This window comes from Polypterus senegalus, chromosome 2 (genome assembly GCF_016835505.1).
Source record: "Polypterus senegalus isolate Bchr_013 chromosome 2, ASM1683550v1, whole genome shotgun sequence".
In the NCBI taxonomy this organism is placed as follows: Eukaryota; Metazoa; Chordata; class Cladistia; order Polypteriformes; family Polypteridae; genus Polypterus; species Polypterus senegalus.
The window spans coordinates 204,581,544-204,599,417 of NC_053155.1; the positions used below are offsets into that span (position 1 = coordinate 204,581,544).

General features: G+C 37.7%; 1 protein-coding gene across 12 annotated transcripts in view; it reads left to right on the top strand.

Annotated features, from left to right (window-relative positions):
* The window catches only part of dmd (dystrophin), a 2,654,580-nt gene that overhangs the window by 918,068 nt on the left and 1,718,638 nt on the right, over nucleotides 1-17,874 (top strand). For all 12 annotated transcript variants that reach the window (XM_039745194.1, XM_039745193.1, XM_039745197.1 and 9 more), the window contains exons 14-15: nucleotides 4,042-4,143; nucleotides 4,253-4,360. In XM_039745194.1, the coding sequence (XP_039601128.1) occupies nucleotides 4,042-4,143; nucleotides 4,253-4,360 (210 nt within the window). The remainder of the gene's footprint in view (nucleotides 1-4,041; nucleotides 4,144-4,252; nucleotides 4,361-17,874) is intronic.

Sequence of the window (17,874 nt, forward strand, 5' to 3'; positions counted from 1 at the left end):
GAACATGGCGAGATTTATATGGCGATTAGATCATGAATATTCAAAAAAGGCCTCTTTATGCTATACAGTGCATCCGGAAAGTATTCACAGCGCATCACATTTTGTTATGTTACAGCCTTATTCCAAAATGGATTAAATTCTTTTTTTTTTCAGAATTCTGCACACAACACCCCATAATGACAACGTGAAAAAAGTTTACTTGAGATTTTTGCAAATGTATTAAAAATAAAAAAACTGGGAACGCACATGTACATAAGTATTCACAGCCTTTGCCATGAAGCTCAGAATTAAGCTCAGGTGCATCCTGTTTCCCCTGATTATCCTTGAGATGTTTCTGCAGCTTAATTGGAGTCCACCTGTGGTAAATTCAGTTGATTGGACATGATTTGGAAAGGCACACACCTGTCTATATAAGGTCCCACATTTGACAGTTCATGTCAGAGCACAAAACAAGCATGAAGTCAAAGGAATTGTCTGTAGACCTCTGAGACAGGATTGTCTCGAGGCACAAATCTGGGGAAGGTTACAGAAAAATTTCTGCTGCTTTGAAGGTCCCAATGAGCACAGTGGCCTCCATCATCCGTAAGTGGAAGAAGTTTGAAACCACCAGGACTCTTCCTAGAGCTGGCCGGCCATCTAAACTGAGCTATCGGGGGAGAAGGGCCTTAGTCAGGGAGGTGACCAAGAACCCGCCCGATGGTCACTCTGTCAGAGCTCCAGAGGTCCTCTGTGGAGAGAGATGACAGCCCGTCTGGAGTTTGCCAATAGGCACCTGAAGGACTCTCAGACCATGAGAAACAAAATTATCTGGTCTGATGAGACAAAGATTAAACACTTTGGTGTGAATGCCAGGCGTCACGTTTGGGGGAAACCAGGCACCGCTCATCACCAGGCCAATACCATCCCTACAGTGAAGCATGGTGGTGGCAGCATCATGCTGTGGGGATGTTTTTCAGCAACAGGAACTGGGAGACTAGTCAGGATAAAGGGGAAGATGACTGCAGCAATGTACAGAGGCATCCTGGATGAAAACCTGCTCCAGAGCGCTCTTGACCTTAAACTGGGGTGACGGTTCATCGTTCAGCAGGACAACGACCCTAAGCACACAGCCAAGATATCAAAGGAGTGGCTTCAGGACAACTCTGTGAATGTCCTTGAGTGGCCCAGCCAGAGCCCAGACTTGAATCCGATTGAACATCTCTGGAGAGATCTTAAAATGGCTGTGCACCGACGCTTCCCATTCAACCTGATGGAGCTTGAGAGGTGCTGCAAAGAGAAATGAGCGAAACTGGCTCTTTTTTCACACTATTTGTACACATGGGTTGTGTTACGTTTTGTGTGATCAACATCTTCTATGAGACCAGGAGTGTTCTTTAGGAATTCTTTAGCCCCCATTGTACATTACACAAAAAAACCCATCAACAAGTCAGGAATCAAAAATTAAGTTAAAATGATTAATAAAAATTAACTCATCACATATTCCCTGTACAGTAATCCCTCCTCGATCACAAGGGTTGCGTTCCAGAACCCCCCGCGATAGGTGAAAATCTGCGAAGTACAAACCATATGTTTATATAGTTATTTTTATATATTTTAAGCCCTTATAAACTCTCCCACACTGTTAACATTATTAGAGCCCTCTAGACATGAAATAACACCCTTTAGTGAAAAGTGTAAACTGTGCTCCATGACAAGACAGAGATGACAGTTCTTTCTCACAATTAAAAGAATGCAAACATATCTTCCTCTTCAAAGGAATGCGTATCAGGAACAGAGAATGTCAGAGAGAGAGAGAAAAGTAAACAATCAAAAAATCAATATGTGCTTTTGGGGTTTTAAGTATGTCGAGCACCGCAATAAAGCGGTCTCAAAGAAAGGAGCAATGTGAAGGTAGTCTTTCAGCATTTTCTAGAGGCGCGTCCGTATCCTCTGTGCAAACAGCCCCTCTGCTCACACCCCCTCTGTCAGGCTCAGAGAATGTCAGAGAGAGTGAGAGAGACAGAGAAAAGCAAACAATCAAGCACCGCACGGGACGCATATTGTATATCATTGAGGAGTTTTAATTAATACGTAATACATGCTCTGATTGGGTAGCTTCTAAGCCATCTGCCAATAGCGTCCCTTGTATGAAATCAACTGGGCAAAACAACTGAGGAAGCATGTACCATAAATTAAAAGACCCATTGTCTGCAGAAATCCGCGAACCAGCGAAAAATCTGTGATATATATTTATATATGCTTACATTTAAAATCCGCGATAGAGTGAAGCCGTGAAAGTTGAAGCGCGATATAGCGAGGGATCACTGTACATAGAAAATTCGATTATAAAGAAAAGTGTTTTCAAAAATGGCTTTTAAGTTTAACAAAACTGTCAAATATAGAAAAGCTAGTAAGACCAATGCAAAGTCTACTATAACAGGTAAAAAAATGCCTTTTTTGAACCCTTAGAATTTTTTCATTTTAAACCTGTATAACAGCTGTGGTTGAGTGAGGTATGACACGAGAGCCAAAAATTAATGTTGGTATGCCAACCAGGTCTCCCTGTTTAATAATGCTGCCAGCATCAACAGAAATAGAGCTCCATGGCACAAAAAGCAAAAAAAAAAACTAGATTGTAGTGCCTCCCTTGAGTGGTCATATCTGTGGTGGAGCTCCATCGTCTGCTGAGTCTACAATCAGATGAGACACCACCTACCAGGAACAACTATAATTTATACTCCTCTGACTAGAAGGTTGCCCTCATTGAGCAGCTTCTTGTAAATGTGGTTAGAGAAAGAGATGATACCATTAGTGACAGCACTTAACTCAGTTGAGCCCAGAAGGTGAACCTTTGACGTGCATGTGTCTTCTTCTTCTTTCGGCTGCTCCCGTTAGGGGTCACCACAGAGGATCATCTTTTTCCATATCTTTCTGTTTTTTGCATCTTGTTCTGTTACACCCATCACCTGCATGTCCACTCTAACCACATCCATAAACCTCTTCTTATGCCTTCCTCTTTTCCTCATCCCTGGAAGTTCTATCCTTAGCACCCTTATCCCAATATACTCAGCATCTCTCCTCTGACACTCCTAAATTCAAGCAGTGCTAGTGAAACAGGCTAACTAAACTATAGCTAATATAAGATTAAATGCTTTACTCGAAAAATGTATCAATAGCCTAATATAGCATGTGTGTCCCTCAAGTAGAGCTGTATTAGAAGGAACTAAACAGATAAATCTGGCATTAAAACACCCATATAAATATAATGGTATGAGAAGATACCTTCTTTACATGCCCATTAATGTTGGAATTAAGTGAAAGATATGAAAAATGGTGAATTTATTTTAAAAGACACAAGAGTGGACTGAGGTAACTTAGAACACAAAATAAAAATAGAAGAGCAAAACGAAGCCGACTACCAATGCCTACACAGGTCATTGACTATTAAGTGGAATGGCTCAAATGTTTATTTAAATCCCAGGTACTACACATAAACACTCCCTTTTCACCTCAAACAGTACATTTATCTAAGTGTCCATTTTTGGCTGCAAACCTTCCGTTGAAATCTATACTCAAAGTGATTGCTGGCATGAGGTGGAATTTAACCTCCTGTCAGGTCACTCTCAGTGCCAGGGCAAATATTATTTAAACTACAGCTAGCTGTACCAGTTGTCCCTGAACCCATGAGCCATCACTAGTCTTTAAAGGGCTAGGGCAGCACAGTTACATTTTCTTAAAGAACTATCTCATTTATGTTGTGAAACAAATGCTGTCCTCTAGCCAAGAAGTTTGGTTTTCTGCTGGTCTTTATCTCATTCTAAAATGGGAAACCTTTCCCTAACTTTATAAGCCTATAGACACTGAAGTGCAACTTATCAACCAGAAAATTGTGTATCCTCTACCCACTAAGTAATCCTTTCACAACATAGGTGCATTTAACACAGGCATACTCACAGGCATACTCACAGGCACATACATACTGAAGAACGCAGATAACAAAATAATGTATTGTTTCTTATATGGTGGCTGGAGAGTCATTTTATTGTAACAATTGTTTTACAGCATCTGGGAGAGAGATGGGCTGCTATCTGCAAATGGACAGAAGAGCGATGGATCCTTTTGCAAGAAATTTTGCTGAAGTGGCAGCACTTCACTGAAGAACAGGTATTGTATGCTTCTTAGGAAAATTATTGACTTGTTTTTGAAATATAAAATAACATTCTTGCACCTAATATGTCTTTGTTTTAATTTTCTCATGCTTTCCAATCTCTAGTGCCTATTTGATGCTTGGCTAACTGAAAAAGAAGATACAGTTAACAAGATTCAGACAACGGGATTTAAAGACCAAAATGAAATGGTGGCCAATCTAAGAAAATTAGCAGTAAGTGTTTAAAATATGAACAAAATAGCAAATGTATATAAAAGTGTGACTTGAATTATAAATAGAATACCATACTTATATTACACTGCACATATAAATTGTTCCAAATTTACCAGCTCTAAAGCCAACAAATTATTTCTCTAGGAATTTGTCAGCAGTCAGAGTTCATTATGAAAATCCAGAAGGCCTGTCAGCTTTGAAAACTGCATGATTAAGGAAATCACAGAAGAATAAATTGATGTTGCAATTAATCAGGGGGAGAACCAAGAGGGATATTCTTTAGATGTATTTTATCAGAAAGAATGCATTGAAAAAGGTTTTCATTTCTTTTATGAACTTATCAAATAGACACTTTTTTTGTTTCACTATTTTCATTTTATTGTTGTATTATATTCTCTAGAGCAAAACAAACAAATCCATCATTAATTGCTCAAGTTGTAGAATGTATGAAATTCTTCAAACTTTTATATTACATCAAAAGACCATATTTGAGCACAGCTAAATGTCTAAACAAACAAACCTAAATTAGACAGAGTTGATTGGAAAATTCATATAATCTGATAAATTTGTTTCAACGCCTTGGCGTAATAGCCTTTCTTTTCATTAGAGAGGAATAGATCAAGGATATCAGAGCAGTTTGTGTTTCAATATTGTTTACTGTATATTCGCATATTACTGCCAAATGGAACACTAAGGATGACGCTGCCTGAAGAAACCGTGCCAGTATTTGTTCACTGGGGAATTTTGATGTTACTGAAAAATGAGAGAACACTATCATGTTGTATCTAAATATATTGAAAAAGCACAACAAAAAAATCAAATTGACAGCTGCTATTTATCTTGTAACTTGTTACATTTAATGAGGTCCTCAAAGTCCTGGATGAAAGGTATAGCTGAAAAGGGAGCTTAAAAAACTAGAAACATAAACTCATTCCCTCAGGGTCATCCACCATGACACTATCTTAACATCAGGGCCTTACTCCATTGAGGTTAAGTTTAGTGTAAAAGTGAGGGGTAGTAAGTCACTCCCAATAGTTGCCTATATATGTCTTTTCATCCATAATTATGTAGCAGCACATATAGGGTATGGGCACTATTTCTACTGTAGAAAAATGTGGGAGATGTGAGAAGAATTTATTGATTGATGTTAATCAATTAATTATTAGTTTTACCTTTGTCAATGCCAGTAATCTAGCTATATAAAATGACAAAACATCTGGCCTCCATGCCTGGGTGTAATGTTGTTTGCTCTCCACAAGCGGGCAGTAAAGTGTGATGAACAAAGGTGGCAAGAAGCAGAGAAAAAGAAGGATGTTAGGGCTACAATGTCCAATGAACAAAGGGAACAAGACAGAAAGAAAGAGGAACATAAGGGCTAGCACATCCAGTGGACAGTGGTTCCTAAATGCATGTTATGTTTGTCTTCCAAAAACCCAAACTATCAGTTTTCACAAGTTCAGCTTATTCACACAACATTCTTTACTCCTAGAAAGCGACACAAAATGGGCTTGGTATTGAATTTATTGTGTCATTCCTGCTCTCTAGATCTGCCTGGTACCTTCCTTCATGTTTTCGGGGAGTGTCCAGGTATCTTTGCCTTCTGGTCTCTAGTTGCCCATTTGCTTTTCTGTATATTAAACTGTAAAGTTCCCTTTTTTCCTTCAGTCTTTCTCCTTGCTGATGATTCTTCTCTTTCCTTGAATTATTATCAAAATAGAGTGTTGTTATTAGGTACCATAGCTGCTAAAATCATTACTACATCTAAATGGAAATCTCCAGAATTGATGACCTCTCAACACTGGGTTGTTTCATTTTTTTAATTTAATCCATTTAGAAATGTCCACTGCTATAATTAATAAAGCTTCATCTAAATCTATCAAACTGTGGAGGTTGGCTGCTGACACACTAAAAGCCTATATATGGCTTCTTTTTCATTTTTTCTTTTTGCACCTTTGCTATAAAGTATCTCTCATGGTATTATATATTTATAGTTGAAACTGCAAAGTGCATGGGAGATTTGGGATTATGATTTTGTTAAATTTGTTCTTTGATGGTGTAATTTTCAAGTTTGGATGTGGGAGGGAGAGAGAGGTTATTACAAGTATGTACTTTCTGGGATTTTTTTTTTTTTTACTACATTGCCATCACACTTTTGTTTGACCACAACAAAAAAGAAATAGACATACTTACCATTGTATATTGTGACTATTTAATACATTTTAATTTACATGCATTTTGTTATGCCATTTAATTAATTTGGTAAGACTCTGTAGAAGCAAAGTGAAAGAAGCAAAGTGCGGTGAGGGTCAAAAATGGTGCATTCAGCAAGTGCTTGCCAGGTGCTGTGGTTGTGAGCGCACTCAATTTTAATGCAACTGATCCAGTAAGAAAGATATTTAATATATATTACCAATTCCCCTTTAAACTTATCTGCAACCATGTGCAAATACTGAAGTCTGGACTACAATTCCTGCCATCCAGTGTGCCGCTCCAGATGATTTCATCAGTGGTCAAAAACTTTAAATAAGAACTTCGATAAAAGCAGCATTTTGTTTTCCCTTAACCACTTTGGCATATCAATTTCATTGTCTCTCTGGATTACAGCCTTTATTTTAGATCACTGTCTCTCAGCTTTTATCACCTTTGGACCCAGTTTTATCTTTTAAAATTCCTTGATGAAACACTGACAGCATTTGAAGAATGGGAGGATTTACCCCCCTTTGTGAATCCACCATGATTAGAAGAGTAGGGGAGGGTCTCCTTGGTAAAATCAGGAGAAGCAGGGATAAATATCATGTAGCACTTTTGATTGCTTTGGCGAAGCCATGGTGTGTCACATGTGAGAATTAATCTGAGAGAAACTGACTACACTACATTTTTTAACCAGTGCATAGCCTTGCATTTTTGAAAAAGCCAACACTGTTGTCCACATGCATATTGTCACAATACCAATCAAATATCAGTGTTAAGTTCTTTCTGAAGTTTAAGAAAAGGACATAACTAATGAGAAAAAAAATAAAATAAAAACACTGCAGATTAACCAATGAAGCCAAGCCATGACTGAACAAATTGAAGCATGATTTTCTCTGTGGCTGATGGAGATGCTTCTTTTTAGAATATGATAACAAGAGAACAGAACAGTGCTTTTGAGTGAGTAAAAGTAATTAGTAACTGCTGGTAGACATTTACTCAAATCCACTGTATTCTAATGCAGAATAAATTTTAGGTTTTAATGGTAATGGAGAGTTGAGATTTTTTATCAGTTTCTAGTTTTGAATGGATAAACTTTACATCACTTTTGTAATTCTCTGGATACAGCTATTAGTGATGTCTTTTAATAGTGTAATGTCCCAGCCAGGCTTTTGGAGTGACTGTTGGGTCCGACTGAGGGAGGGCAGAGTACAGCACGGAGGACTAACAGCGGGGTTATGATTGACACGGAAAGGGGGGGGGGACAACCCGGGACAGAGGGGATGGGAGGAGGGTTCGAAGTCTTGTTGCAGAAGGGGCTAGAAGGTTTTGTCGTGGGGTTATGAAGTCAGCGTTGTTCATTTTCTGTTTTGCTTTTCTTTAACGGCCTCCGTCAGGACCACAAATATGAGACAAATATAGGAGATTGTAAATAGTTCAAAGTCAAAGAAGTTAATTTTTTTTGCTGTTACAGCCCAGTGTTTTTTTTCTTCTTTGCTGTTCAAGTAAACTGTTTTCTGAACTTTATTTTGTCCATCTGTTTTTTTTTTTTTCCCAAATCAGACACGGAGGTCGCTACAATATGATGTTTTGCTGCAATCTCTTTTACGTTAACACCACCAAGGACTGTATGAAGCATGGTCAACATTAAGCAGCTCAAGTGTCCTAATAATATTAGTTGAAAAATCATTACAAATATTTTATACAGAAAAGTACTTAGTCACGTACTACTTCTGATATATCCAAATAGCCAATGGCACTGTAACTGAGTATATTGACTATTAAAAATTTTCCAGCTGAAGCCAAGCATGTTGATCACGGGCAGTCAGCTTAAATTTGCATCCTTGCCTTTCATGCACCAAAATTTTCCAGATTCCTTGATTTATTTAATTATATATTGCACTGTTGAGGATATACTATACAAATCCTTTTTCCACACTGTAACAAGTTTGTCCGAGTTGGGGTTGTAGTATCAAATGCTTTTCATGCAAGTATTTTTGCATATTTTAGGGTTATTTTTAGACCAGAAGATTCTATTTTAGTGACATATTTTTCATTTTGACTCAATTTGTCATTTTTTTAACCTTCTCGTTTATTCCATGTTATTGAGAGGCAACATATGACCTTGTTTGTCATTTAGATGATGTCATTGATTTGAAAAGATAAAACCGCAATTACCTTGTAGCGCTTGATCTCTTAGTGGATGTTCTCTGTCTGCACCCTTAGTTCTATTAGCTCATTTTTAAAGCAGGCCCTAGAGATTATGTTTGGTTTCGACTTCTGATTAACATTCTGCCCCTTCATTTTTTGGTTTAACTCTTTTTCTGACTCTGAATAAAAGTTTAGCTAAGAACTCATCTCCTGGTATTTCAGTTTTTCACAATAATTCCAAACAGAATGAGCTATGGAATCTTAGCACTTAATGGGTAAATTTAGATCATCAATATCTTATTGTCTTCTTCCAGAGGTTTAAGTTAAGAATTAACTGTGAAACCCACCTTTTCAAATGTTAAACACTGCCTTCATCTCCAAACAAAATTACCATTTCAGTTGATTTGGCAATGTTTACTTTCATTTTATATGAAAGGCATTGTCTTATTCTGTGAAATACTGCCTGATTTCTCTGCCAAATCTTAATGCCAAGCTGGGGGCAAAATGTCTTGCCCAGCATTTACAAACAGTCTTCCACAGTTTAGTTCAAACTTATCAAATGGGTTTTATCTGGTCCTGTCAAGTCACAATCAACATTCAGTGTCTTCATTATATAAAGAATGCAGCTGAGCTTTACAGCCCTTGGCTGACATTCAGTAGCTACAATCTCGACCCAATGAGTTCAGCTTTTCTTTGTTGGGTTTTAAGTGTGATAAGGAATTTATTAGTATGATCAGGATTTTTTATTCATCCCTCTAAGTAATCATTGTTACCATTTTCAAAATTTCTAAATCCATTCACATTTATAAACGTTCCAGACAAGACTATCATTTATCCCATCTACTCTTTAAAGTCTCTGTTGAGCCTCCACCCAGTACTCTTCATAACCTGTATCTTAGCACCCACATTAATATACATGGTATACCTCAAAAAACATCTTATATGTCGACAATATTCTGCTTTTCTAGGTAGCTTCCTTTCAGATTTCTCCCACATCTTTCATCTGTTAAACTCCCATGAGGCTGTATCTGATTATAAAATTAAGTAGTCCAAATCCACCCTTCTGTCCTTAACTAATTTTTTTTTACACATCTTTCTTCCATTTTATTTATCTTTTTATTTTTTTAATTTACATACATTTAAATTCATTTTAAAATTAGGGCAGGCTATTATCTCTCCAGCTACCACCATGTTTAAAGAATGTAAAGGAATCTTTTTCATCTTGTCTTTGCTCCAACTATCTTTTCATTTGGCTATTATCATAAGGATTTTTTTTTTGCACAATTGAGTTTTATTCAATGTCATGCTTCTTCATCTTAAATCAGATTCATTCTTTCCTATTTTCTTAAGAATTCCAAAAGACCCTCTATTAAGCCTTACATCTTAATCCAATACACATCATGCTGAGGGATGTCCTCTCAGAAACAGAATTTTGCCTTTGTCTTTGTTGGAATTTGATTGATCCTGTTAACCTTTGATCATGTCTCCCTTCTAAACATATTCCCCTCTCCCTTTCTTTTCCTCTTTCCCATTTCTGAAAGTAAAATCTCATTCTTTTGCTGTGGTCCAGTTATTTGTTATGCTGTATGAATATGATGTTGAATTGAAAGACATCTGGGGACATTTCAAAATTGTCATTCCCATGGTTCCCATATCATTCCCTTCTTCAACAGAGCATTTAGAACTATTGGATGCTTCATCTGCTTTTTGCCCTCCACTCGTCTGAGTATTAGTATCCTTGGACTTATTTGACTCCAGGTTTACTTATTCCTTCTTCTTCTTTCTTTTTCCATTAATTAAGGTCAGTCTGTAAGGCATCCAGAATATCTTCCTCTTTTCCCTCTCATCATTTCTGCTTTTTTGTTTTTGGCGTTCTCCTATACAAAGCTAGCTGACTAGTTGTATTTTAGGTTAAGTACCCTATACCTCTTCTGCACTGAATCTAACATCCTGGAATGCCATTTTTAGAAATCTCACTCTGTCATCCATAACTCCCAATCATCATACTATTCAATCAAACTAAGTTTTAAAGCTTTTAATTCAAGTTAATTATTCACCTTTATCTTACTCCTCTCCATCACTTTGCTGTACTTCTGGGAAATGTCCCTGGCATATTTTAATTTTCAGGTTATGTCCACTAGTCTCTGCATTTTGGTCTTCTGTTTCTATCAGTTTCCTTCTTGATCAGCATTGCTTTAAATCCTTAAATCTATGTTATATTGAGCCTCTTTACTCTTTATCTCTCTCTGCCTCTTTCTTCTACCCCAGTGGAGATGATTCTCTCTGGGCACAATTACGGCAAATTTGGTTCTTGCCTCTCAATGGAAATCAGCCAACTTTCCTTCTTTACTTCTCTGGAAAGCATTCCTATTTAATTTTACTCTTCTCTCGAACCATCAGTTGGAAGGATTAATGAGTCTTCTAGCCGTAACATGGTTAAGTGGTAGTTTATGGTGCTATTAATCCAAGCAGTGCTGTTCTATGATTCTCACTGCAACTCTCCTTCTTAATCTTCTTGTCTCCAGGAAGGATTTTAGGATAGCACTACTGATTTATGTGTGTTTAGGTTTTGTATGCCTTTAAATTTTCCTGTTCTCAGATGTGATAAACATGGGTAATAAAGGTGTAAGGGTGGAGGATTGTGACATTGGTGACCAATACTGCCATCATTGTTCTTTTGATGCTCCAAGCTAATTTGTTGACAGTTTTAGAACTGCCACTCTGTCTGCTCCTTCTTGTCCTTTGTTTCTAATGGTCTTTCTTTGATACTCTGTACTGCTGTTCTTTTCATACTTCATACATTTCTTTTCACAGACATAACCTCCCGTTAGATACAGTATATTGGGCAGAGGATTTTTTTTTCCTCTGCCATTACTAAAAGAGTAGAACTGGCCTCTTTCTGGAAATCTTTTTGCCATTTCTTGAGCTTTCCATGTTCTACATTAATGGGTAAACCAGTTTCAGTACTGAAAAATAGGTGTATGTAATTCTTTTGGTGAAAAGCTGGGTGACTGCTGACCATTTAAGTGAAAATATTGATGCTCTAGTGCAGGGGTGCCCAATGCGTCGATCGCGATCTACCGGTAGATTGCAAAGTGTAGTGCAGGTAGATCGCGTTGCATTCAAAAAAAGTTTTTTTAAACGTTAGTCTAACATATATCTTACCTATGGCATTTGCCACTTGATTGACATACAGGGCGGCCAGTCTGAGATTTCTTTTCTTCTAACACACTGGTCATCCCGCACGCACGGTCAAACGCGCAAGCTACTGCAAAACTCTGGCTATCTAAGTGATCTAGTTAGCCTTCCAATTTATATCAACTAAAGAAGGGATTAAAAAAAAATTGTTTGGGAAAGGTATGGGCTGGATGTGGAATTGGAAGAGGATTTTTTTTCTCACACTGTCACAATCGAAGTGCGTTTGTCTGACGTCTGAGGTTCGATTCCCGATGAGGGGTGCAGTGGAGTCTGTATGCCTGATGAGCCCAAAATAGGGCGAAACACGTGTTGCGTACTCTTTGCATTATTTGACAGTTAATTATGTAACATTCTGTAATCTGCTTCTCGCAAGTGAGAGGGCACCCATGGCAGATGTCTGCCGACTTGCAAACCAACCACACACGTTACCTGATAGGTAACCACCCATACAATCAGAATGTGTTTCAGACTACGAATGCTATATATATACTGTGGAATGGGGCCCGGACACAGACAGACAGACATCATTGTTTCACCCAACACACTCATTTATTATTTACACTAATTACAGTTATTCAGTGCACGTCCCAGTGCCTCCAGCACCGATCCCCCAAAGTCCAGGCCTCACAGTCCAAATGCCTTTCCTTCTGGCCGCCTCCAGTCCTCTCTCCAGCTCCGTCCTCTTCCACCCGACTTCCGCCGCTGAATGAAGGGAGGCGGCCCCTTATATAGGAACCCGGATGGGCTCCAGCTGCTTCCTGGCAATCTCCAGCCCTTCGGGTGTCCCTGCTCCTCTTCCCCCCAGCACTTCCTGATTTAAGTGCTGAGGTCCAGGGTTGTTCATGCACCGGGGTGCCGCCTGGCGGTGGCCACGGGTCCCTACAGGGATGGGCTTCCAAGCCCTCTATCCGTGGCCCCCAACACAACCAGGGCAGTCGCCTCCTCGTGGTCTGGAGGAGGTACAAGCCCTCCTCCGGTCTTCCTGGGCGTCCCGGCTGGGCTCTACCCCCAGCTGCATGCGACAATATATATATATATATATATATAATTTTTAATGTAGGTAGATCATTTCAACCTGGTCATTTTAAAAGTAGCTCACAAGCCGAAAAAGTGTGGGCACCCCTGCTCTAGTATTTTAACTTTGGATGACAGTAGGATTGTGGAAGCAGGGAGAGTTTCTGTGTTTTTCCATCTTTTGTTCTTTTGAAATTGGTTGTAGTTGTTTATTTCAGTATTGCAATTGATCGGCTCAATACAAAATCTATACATTGCTTCTTCATGATGAGCTAAGAGATCTTCTGTACATATTTGTGTATCTTTCCACGTTATATGCATATGCAGTATATGCTTATATGTAGCATATAAGGAGCAGTATACAAAAGAAAAAAATCAATGTATCCAAAGCTATTTTATTCTGATTCTTGTAGTTGCTAGTAGCATTCTTGGGATATTTGTTTAATTAAAGTGACTGCTTTACCTTCAAGCTCCCCATATGGGATAAAGTAGGTAAACACACTACTGCAGTTGTAAAAAACATAACATTTTCTGTAGTTGCCTTTTTTTTTTATTATTTTTTTATCTTTTGGGTTGAACCCCAGAGCAACCGTTATTTCAAAGAAAAAAGAATCTCTGTAAGTGTACCAACAATTTAAAGGCAAAGCTTTTATTTAGGGAAATGTGGGCATTCAGGTGAGATTTTCTTGTTATTCTTGAAGTGCTCATGAATTAATTGTATTGATTTGATCAAGTAAACATACATTGGATATCTACCTGTCATTTAGAATTTAATTCACCATTATTGTTATCAACAAAACTCTTACTTATTTTTATTCCAAATGCCAAAAGTAAACAAATTAATCACACCGAACCTGTGAAAGCTTTGCAGGTTATCTCAAAATGTACTTTTGAAACTAAACACAAATGGCAAAAGTAACCAAATAGACTTCAGAGATAAAGAGTTTTTCTTCATTATCGTATGTTTGGGTAAAAAGTGAAAATATTAAAAATGTTAATGGAAATATGAAACGTGTATATAGCACTAAATGTAAATATCAAAGTGAAAAAGGACAGGTAAAATTTTTGTTAAAAAACATAATTTATACACCAAGCTTGAGAAATCAGGAAATCAAATATTACATGTTCTACATTTTGAGCTGAAATCACAAACAAGAGTACAGGTTTATAAAGATAAACATTCATAACACCTTCTGATTTAATTTTTACTATTTGGCATAAAGAAATTGGTGACAACATTTAAAGCAATGTAATAACATCCATCCATTATTCAACCCACTATATCCTAACTACAGCCAACACAGGGTGCAAGGCAGGAGACAAACCCCAAGCAGGGCACGCACACACACCAGGGACAATTTAGAAACACCAATGCACCTAACCTGCATGTCTTTAGACTATGGGAGGAAACCGGAGTACCCGGAAAAAACCCATGCAGACATGGTGAGAGCACAGGCAAACTCCACGAAGGGATGACCCGGGAAGTGAACCTGGGTCTCCTAACTGCAAGGCAGCAGCACTACCCACTGCGCCACCGTGCTGGCCATGTAATATCATATATATAAAAATGTATTGGGGGTAATGAAAATGAAATTTCGCCATTATTGTTTTTTAATTCTATGAGATTATGTTTTAGTCCATCATGGTGGCACTATGTCTTTGATTTAAATCTGGAAATTCTCTGCATGAATTTTCCATGCTTCCCCCATTGTTAAATGGACAATCTTTACAGAATCTGGTTTCCATCATTATCAAAGTCCTCTGGATGAGGAGGATAGGCTACTCTAATCTGAGCTAATGTGTGGTGAACAATCATAGCATTTAATGAACTGTGTCCCATCTAAAATTGTATCCTGCCGTGTGTTTTAAGGTTCCAGAATGGGCTCCAGCTTCTTGTGACTCAATTATGCAATAGTTGGGTTAGACAAGTGACTTAATATTTTCATTTACATTAGAATAAAGCTTTGTCATCAAAATACATACCAATACCTGTTACCCCAGCAGTGATCATCAGAAGAATATGTATCCAAACACAAATTTAATTTCGGCATTCCAAGAAAATCTGGTTGCTATATATATTTTACTGCTGACTTAAGTTTGTTGTATTTTTTGCATGCAGTGTTTTTGGCTGTTTCACAGTTCAGAAAACATACCAAAACAGCATGATGTGTAGCTGTTTCCACAAGTAAACTATTCAATTTCTTCACCTCTCTCATGCCTGAGTTAAACTGAAAATTGCAAGTTCACGGCATCTTGTCTGTACACCGAGAACTGGAATTGTCATGTGTTTGAAAAGTGGTGTGGTTCACAGAAAAAAAAAAAAAACTTGAAGCTAATATGGTTCATGCCATGATATGCATTAAATAAAATAAACATCCACATTTCAAATGAAAATTAATGGTGTCATTAGCTAAATACATAGATATTACATGTAGTACTGCAAATATAAAATGATATAAGCCAAAATGCTTGTGGAATTAGTTCAGTTATTTTATATGTCCTGAATGACAGTAAAAGGTAGGTGCAATACAGCTTCTTGTGGTTTGCTTAGAAAAACATCACAATACATTGTAAACTATAACTGCCATACTACAGCCATTCCCAGCATAACAGCTTGTAAAACTGGACTGAATAAGTGCTTGAGTGGTTTTATGAATAAAGGCTTTAAGCTTTTTTCCCATCTTTTGAATGACTTTATAAATTCCCTTTGAGAGGCAATACACTTCTGTAGCTCTAGATTAGAGTTCTTAGTCCGTAGTATAATATGGCACTCTTATCATGTACTTGGAGAGATGTTAAAAGTTCCCAAAGCCATAAGAAATGTGATTGTACATTTTCAACTACTTAAAGTTCATAACGTCTAAACAGTCTTGGCATTTACAGTATAAATGAAAGTATGCATGATAACAGCTAACTAAAATGATAAAAGGGTGAAGTTTATCTTAAAACCCTCACTTGGATTAACTTTTTTTTTCTGTTGTACATAAGCTATATTTACCAAAAATGATGAGCACTTTAGCAGGGCTATTATCTCTTATTTAAATGTGATCAGCTAATGATTGCACGTTACGGGTTAAAACGGTTTCAGCTTTTAGTGGATTATATTTTTCACATATATACTGTATTTTAATTTATGAAGTACCTTTCCCAGGCTTATTTTAAAGTACAGGCCCACGGAACAACTGTTTACATAATTTTTAGAGTTGGAGCTCTCCCAGATTAAATCATTCTAACTGTAAAATTAGTAATCACATCCATCCATCCATCCATTATCCAACCTGCTATATCCTAACTACAGGCTGATGGGTTTGCTGGAGACAATCCCAGCCAACACAGGGCACAAGGCAGGAAGCAAACGCCGGGCAGGGCGCCAGCCCACCGCAAGGTGTGCGCACACACACACACACACACACACACACCAAGCACACACTAGGGACAATTTAGAATCGCCAATGCACCTAACCTGCATGTCTTTGGACTCTGGGAGGAAACCGGATTACCCGTAGGAAACCCACGCAGACACGCGGAGAACATGCAAACTCCACGCAGGGAGGACCTGGGAAGCGAACCCACTGTGTGCCACTGTGCCGTCCATTAGTAATCACAATTCTTAAAAAAATAGGATGAAAAAATTCAAAAATTGCAAGACGAGGTTGTCAAAAGTAATCACCTATTGATCTTACCACGAATCAAAGAATCAAAGCGGGGGTGCAAGCTCATTTTTGGGAAGGTCTCGCAGGAACTTGTGGTGAAGACTGCCTACAAAAATTTCAAAAGGTATTGCAGCTAAGGTAATTTTCATTGGAAGCTACAGGGACAGATAAGAAATTATAAATTGCAAAACAGCAAACTCCTTGACTGTGAAGTCAGTTCAGTGATCGGAACAAGGAACATAGATACCAACTCTGTGTTATTTTACTGCAAATATTCTAAAGGTTAAAGAAGAAATTACTTCAAGAACATTTTCTATAGAACTCAACAAAAGGAATACTATATTCAGATCCCCTACAAAAATACACTTGAAAATGCACCCTAAAGTGCAACACAAGCTGTGGTATAAAGTATCATGGTGACCATGTTTCCTACCAGATAAGGAGTATGTACTCTATTTGGTTCATGACACATGTTTGAATGTTTCATTCCTATGGAGCGTTTTTTCGTAAATCACGGATCATGACCCAGTTTGGCTCATAGACATGTTGTGGAATGAGTGGCCTCATGTCTGTTTAGTAAAATTAGCTGGGTTTGTCCAAGCATGAATTCTGTGATGACTGATATACCACCCTTCTATTTAATGAACTTTGATCTGAGATGCATACTATAAATAACACTGTGGATGAATCACAGATTCATTTGTTTCTACTATGTGAAAATAAAATTATATAATGCAGTGGCAGTGATCATTACGGCATACATTGAATCCAAATCTGCAACAGACAATGCAAACACAATTTTGTACTACGTTTAACTTGCCTTGGAGAGGACAAATTCTTTTCATCTTAGCGCTATTTAAAAGTGGTTTGATTTATTTCAATCCACTGTTATTATGAAGGATCTGTTTATCAGACCATTGAGAACTGTAAGAACACCAGAAAATATCAAAAGGGTTAGACAGTCTGTGGAGCCTGCAGCATTGAACACTTCAGACTGGCTGATCAGTCAATTTTTCATCAAGATTTATTCTATTTCTCATATAAAATACAAATAGTGACTATATTGTTAGGTATAATTTATCTATGTTACTCAACCTTTTCCACTCAGTTTTTAAAGTAAAACCAGGATTTACTAACCATTTTGCAAATTGATTCAGAAGAATGTATTGTTAATGGTGGAGCTCATTTAAAAAACTTTTTGTTAAAAAAAACTTAAGTCAAGGTACTGTACTTTATTGCTTTTCAAGCACCATGAGGTAAATGATTAAGTTAAGTGATCATTTCAAAAAGCATCACATGTTAATGCTA